Source organism: Notamacropus eugenii, chromosome 3 (genome assembly GCF_028372415.1).
Source record: "Notamacropus eugenii isolate mMacEug1 chromosome 3, mMacEug1.pri_v2, whole genome shotgun sequence".
Classification (NCBI taxonomy): domain Eukaryota; kingdom Metazoa; phylum Chordata; class Mammalia; order Diprotodontia; family Macropodidae; genus Notamacropus; species Notamacropus eugenii.
Window position 1 is genome coordinate 364,061,722 of NC_092874.1, and position 6,572 is coordinate 364,068,293.

The 6,572-nt window shown below is 39.2% G+C and overlaps 1 protein-coding gene across 1 annotated transcript in view; it reads left to right on the forward strand.

Annotated features, from left to right (window-relative positions):
* Nucleotides 1-6,241, forward strand: part of RGMB (repulsive guidance molecule BMP co-receptor b) — a 34,408-nt gene extending 28,167 nt beyond the window's left edge. The window contains exon 5 of the mRNA XM_072597363.1: nt 2,906-6,241. Within this exon, the coding sequence (XP_072453464.1) occupies nt 2,906-3,574 (669 nt within the window). The 3' untranslated portion in view covers nt 3,575-6,241. The remainder of the gene's footprint in view (nt 1-2,905) is intronic.
* The last annotated feature ends 331 nt before the right edge of the window (nt 6,242-6,572 follow it).

Sequence of the window (6,572 nt, forward strand, 5' to 3'; positions counted from 1 at the left end):
TTGAAATGAGAGTGTTAATGAATAAAACAGATTCTTGGTTAAGATTAATGAATAGTTCCATATGTTTTGTACTGAAGCTTGTTTGCTTCTCTTGGAAACTGTTACTGAGATCTGGATGATATCAGTGCTTTTCTTTCTGTCCCAATCAAATGATTTCCTCTTGCTTTTTCCCAAGGTGAGCACAAAATGCTTATTTCTGGAGATGATGCCAAACTGGTTTAAATTTAGAGTTTGGTAAACTAGAAAAACAAATTGCTTGGCTCTTTGAAGCAATGTTCATTTTAATCATTGAGTGCTGATGTTGTAATTCTTGAAAATAAGGGTAGTTATTATATGAAAACTCCACTTCCATGATTTCTGGCTTTTATGTTAACCCCTAACTTGTTCAGGTACAGAACTGATTTGAGTTGCTCCTTATTATATATTCTTGGTATCATACTTGTCAGGCTGTTTGAATTTAGAACCATGAAATAAAACTATTGAGTAAACCTGAAAAATGCCTACTTCCACAGACCTTATTTACATATGAAGTTCCTATGTACAACCAATTTACTGAAATATCATCTTTGTTCCCGTTCCTCTAGAGAGTGTTGAAATGTGAGAAGATTGGTAGTGAAATGAAATTGTGGTTCAGGGTAATTGGGGGTGGGGAAACCCAGCATTTTCATAGTGCATTGTTTTTGAGCTGTGTTTTTCAGTCCCAGCTGTAGATGGCGGATATGAATTGTGAACCAGCTGCTATGGCGCAGCTGGTTCAGATCTGACTTTATAAGTGCCTGAATGAAGCAAAATGAAATGTCTGGAAAATTCCAGTCAGGCAACACCAGTGGGAGCATGTGAAGTTAAATTTTGTGAGCAAATGTGGACTAAGTTGGGCAAATGAGACAAGCTTGACAGTAGGGATGAGAACCTGTAGTATGCGAAGTACATAGAATTGCGTCAGTCTAGGCCTCCTCAGCAACAGTTGTTCTTTTGAATTTTCTCCTTAAACATCATTGAGCCTCAGTTTTCCTCATCTGTAAAATGAGAGAGTAGACCAGATGTCCTTTAACAGAAGAAAGGGAAAGTTAGTGGGAAAGGATAGAGTATTCATAAGTTAAAGATTGGCAGAGTAGAGTTGATTTATTATTCAGAACTGATTTATGGTATAAAAGAAAAATAACACTAGATTTGAAATTGGAAGACCTTAGTTCAAATCCTGGTTCTGCCACTTTCTAGGCCTCAGGTTTCATATCAGTAAAATGAGGGTGTTGGATTAGATCACCTCCAAGTTCCCTTCTAGCTCCAAATTTAGGATTCTAGGATCTTTATCTTGTCTGACTTTAAATTGCTTGGCTGAGTGTTAAACAATGGGAATACAAATAAAGGCAAAAGACAATCCAGACCTACCCTCAAGGAGCTCACAATCTAATGGAGGAGGTAATATCAAAACAACTAAGTGCAAACAAGATGTGTCAGGAAAAATTGAAATAATCGACAAAGGGAAGTCACTGGACTTTAGACAGATTGGGAAAAGTTCCTCTTCTTTCTTCCTGTTGCTTGTCCATGCTATCAAAAATCATTTGCTGATACCAGTGGATCTTCTTCCTCACTGTGTAATCTCTTGTTCTGCAGTAGTGCAGCTAAACCAAGAGGCATACTGCCAGGAAAGTGAAAGGGCCAGCTAGTGTCCAGAATAAAGGTGATATTTGAGGGGAACATTTGCTGTAACAAAGTCAGGCTCTTTCTCCCTTGCCAGCATGAAACATAATTGCCCAGTACCTTCCCCTGCTGGAATGTGGTGGGAAATGTTTCCAACTATTAAGTAACTTTTGTCTTAGAAACACATGCATGATAACTGTTGTTGGGATTTCCCTCACTTCAGCTCTCAGCTTCTAATCTCAATATTTACATTTGGCAATGGATATGACTAAAAGTAATATCTGATCTGATTACTTTGTAGTTCAAAGGAGATGAGTCTTTATTAGTCCAGTGTAGTATAAAGGGTCCTGGGTTTGGAGTCAGAGGACCAAGGTTTGAATCCTGGCCCTGCTAGCTACTAGCTGTGTGTTACCTGTGGGTAAGTCATTTAACCTCTGTAGGCTCAATGTCCTCATCTTTAAAATGTGAGGGTTTGACTGGAAGCCTAAGGACTAAGGAGAGTCATGAAGAACTCCTAAAATCTTTCATTAGCACAATTAATTTATTAGATTAATTGTCATTTTAAGAAGACTAGAGAGCCTTTTTGGGAGGGAACTAGAAATGGGACAAAAAAGTGGGTGAAAATAGGAAGAGGAAGGAAGCATGGCTGCATCAAGTGGGATAGGGATAGAGGAAAGATTGACTTAGAAGGAAGAAGCCTAAGTGTGTCCCTCAAAAGGGGGACACTATGGTCAGAGGGGGTGGGCTGAGGTAAAGTGAGTGCTGTACGTTTGAGCTCCAGTAATTTTTGAGCCTATTAGTTCATTCTTTCTAGTAGATAACATCACCATGCTTTTTTTTTTAAGTTTTGACTAAAAGAACCATGAATAGATTTTAGTCTGGCACATTTTTGTTGCTCTGTTTGCTACCTACTGAATTATATTCTATAGCAATTATAGTCTTCATAATAGCGTTGCTCTCCATCCTGGAAAAAAAAGAGAAAATCTTCCTTTGGGTATGTTCCTTGCATTTGCCTTAAAATTTGGTTCTGGATAAAGAGGGTTCCTAAAATGACACCAGAAAAGTATCCAGCATGATCTCTGTAATTGATTTGGAGTTGAAGGCAAAGGCACAAGGTGTCCCAAGCTATTACTCCCTCTTCCCAAATAAGTGTGACCCCTTGCCATTAATGCCATGACTACTGAGTAGCCTAAATATTATGATTCTGATATTTCTCTACTTTAAAGAAACAAAACAACAACTCTTTCCTTCCTACTTTCCACAGATAACTATTATCTTCAAATCCCACCACGAGTGTACCGATCAAAAAGTATACCAGGCCGTGACAGATGACTTGCCAGCAGCCTTTGTTGATGGCTCCACCAGTGGTGGGGATGGTGATATCAAAAGCTTGCACATTGTGGAGAAGGTGAGCGGCCATCACGTGGAGATGCATGCCAGATATATAGGAACCACAGTGTATGTGCGGCAGTTGGGTCGCTACCTGACTTTGGCTATCCGCATGCCCAAGAATCTGGCTATGGCTTATGAAGAAAGCCAGGATCTGCAGCTCTGCGTGAATGGCTGCCCCTCAAGTGAGCGCATTGATGATGGGCAGGGGCAGGTATCTGCCATCATGGGGCAGATGCTTCCTCGAGCTGCCTCAGCAGCGGCCTGGCCTGGGTATACACTGGAGACTGCCACAACTCAATGTCATGAGAAGATGCCAGTGAAAGACATCTATTTTCATTCCTGTGTCTTCGACCTGCTCACCACCGGGGATGCCAACTTCACTGCAGCAGCTCATAGTGCCTTGGAGGATGTGGAGGCACTGCACCCTAGAAAGGAACGCTGGCACATTTTCCCCAGCAATGGAATTGAGGGCCTGATGGGGAGCAGCAGCTTGTCCATCAGTCTTAGACTCGTGTGCTTGATTCTTGTGGCGTTTTTTTAGGATTTTTTTTTTTGTCTATAACAAAAGTTTTAAAATATATATTGTCATAATATATTGAGTAAAAAGATGAGAGTATATATGTATATACCATGTATATGAAGGGATGTTTGTCCAGGGACACCCACTGGATTGTATATATTGTGTTGGACTGTTTTTCATGTATGTTGGATGTAGTATTCTTTGATTGTATCAATTTTGCTTTGCAGTTTTGTGAAATGTTTTATAATGTCCCTGCATTGGGACCTGTTAGAAAGCACTTTATTTTTTATATATTAAATATTTATGTGTGTATATGGTTAATATGTATAGTTCATACACACAGATACCACACCCAGTACTCCCTCTGAAGAAGGCCTACTTAAGATGCAGATATGCTCATTACTACTATTTTTTTACCTGATTCTTAGTGCTGTGTTGCCAAGGACTTCAATTTTCTGATTCATAAAAATCACATTCTTTATTTTTATAGATCAAGCTGATTAGGTCATTTTAAACTATATTCTTCTATTTTCCTCCATCTTTCATCCAGTGATAAGCATATATGCTTATCTTAAACTACTGAGGAAGAGATCCCAACTGCCAATCTTATGGTGACATTTTTGTTGATCACTCTTTAGAGAGAAAAGAGAAGCTCTCTCTGAGTTAAAATGTTTGTCCCCTATTGTACCATCAACATTTTCCCCTATGAACATCTTTCTACATGTCATTATATTGTTTCTTGTAGTCTTTCTTACCCTCTTTTATTTTTGCTCTTCTTTTCCAAGTTTTTCATACATGTCACCCTTCCCCAGTTAGGACTGTGTTTATATATCCAAGAAGAAATAGAGCATGGCAGCAATGACAACACAAGCTTTGTTATGCTGACATAGTGAATTGGAGGTGGTTGGGTAAAGTAATAGTTGTTGCCCAGGTCATGGCATCAGCTTCTCTCTCAAGACCTCTAAATGAATTTAAAGAGTAACAATTTATCCATCCAACTCAATGTTGTTTTCAGAAGTCTGGGAGCCAGAGCTCTAATTCTTATTCATCCATGTCACCCTCCCCCCATTCTCCCACCTAAAAGAAAAAGCAGAGTCAAATGAATCTTTGACCATCTTATTGCAGCTTGAACTATGTTCTTGTACCAGGTGGAACCATGACAGCTTTACTACATTTGGATAATTCTGGCAATATATAAATCTGTGCTTAGCTTTTATGTGTCAACTAACTGCCTCCCTCTTCCACATCACTTTGCCTGTAGACGTAGCATAGCTAATGATAAGTCTTCTTTCGTTCGCTGAGGAAGCTGGCTGAAGTTCAACACAGCAACAATCTTGAGTGATTTGAGGCTTCTTTGCACTGAGAAATGCTGATTTAATTTAGGTCTGTAATGAGATAGATATCCTTGACTCCTTGTTTATTCATGTATCCAAGAGCTTAAGAGAACAAGTTGGTGCTAGGTCTGGGAAAATGTTGGAAAGAATCCTGGCTCTCACACCGGCTCCAGTACTAGGGACTGGACCTTTGACTTCATTGGTATAGGGAACTTTCAGATGAGGACTTTCCCTCTATCAGTGCAGGTTTAGCACCTTCTCTGCAACTTGTAGTCTTAAGAGAGTTGTGTAGAGGCACTTGGAGGTTAAGTAACTTGCCTAGGGTCTCAAAGTCAGTGTGTATCAGAGGATGGGTCACATACTCCAGAGCTAGTTCAGTGGAAGTAAATCTTGAGAGGATCTTAGAAATTATTTAGTTCAGTTCCCTTGTTTTACAGATAAGGAAACCAGAATCCTGCAGTTAATTGACTTGTCAAAGTCACATAGGTAAGTAATAGAACCTGGGATTTGATCCCAGGTCCTCTACCTTCAAATCAAGTGCTATTTGAACAAATTCTTTGTTTTTTTTTTTTTTAATCGTCGGTTTTGCACAAATTGTTATCAAATTGAAGAAAGACCATTTCTCAAAGCACTAGATGAGACCCTGAAGACTTTTAGACTGAAAGGTGTGCCATCACTTTTCTACATTTAGGTCCTTTTCAGGGAGGAAAAAAGTGCCTCTATTAATGATTTGAAAAAGATAAAGCTGAACCTTGTATTTCACATGAAAAGATAAGTGGAAGCGGTTTGTATTCCAGGTGCATAGTCACACTTTGGGTGTAAATACCTAACTCTCACAGTATACTTAACCAATTCCCTTTCTTGCTATAATAACCTATACACTTCTTTCTAATCCTAGGCCCCACAGATCACAATGTTTCAGAAATAGAAGTTCTTCCCTAGGGAGAGGGTTAAGTTCATTTTCTGTTGTTCCTTCTCTCGGGTTTCTGGAGAAAATGTTACTTGCACATGTTGGTTCCTGAAATCCACCATTAGCCAAAAAAAAGTTTCCCTTCACCCCAAACATGTGGATAGATAGTCTGAAGCTGGTGAATGGTCTCCTGGGGAACTCAAGCATGGAAGGAACACGGATTTTCCACAGATGCTTCCAGTGACTGCCTTAAGAAGCCTTCAATTCTTTTATATTTCTTTGTGTGCTTGGAAACCCTCACAATGTGTCAAGACTTTGCAGGAAACTTTTAGATGTAGTTAATGGATATACTAATAAGTATTTGTGTAAAAGAGTGAGTGTGCAGTGTGTAAATACTTTAAATTATTATGCTAGAAAAATAAAGTTATGTACCCTGCTGTGGAATGCTTGTTGTGGCTTAGTGACAGAGAAACACAGGTGAAGAAAGACTTTAAAAAGCACCCAAACAGCATATCGATGACCCATATGTTTAGACACGTTGTGTCCCCTACCTCCAAACTCACACCAACATTTTCTTCATCCCCCCCTTATTATTAAATAGTAAATTTTTTAAGGGATCATGGGGCTTTTTTTTTGGTTATAAGTCAGAAAACTGTCAGAGCTGGAAGGGACCTCAAAAATTATTCAGTTTTAACCTCCATCATTTTACAAGTGAGGATACAGGCTATAAATATTCCATTGTCCGTGAGATCCAGTAATGTTCCAGCATCATTAT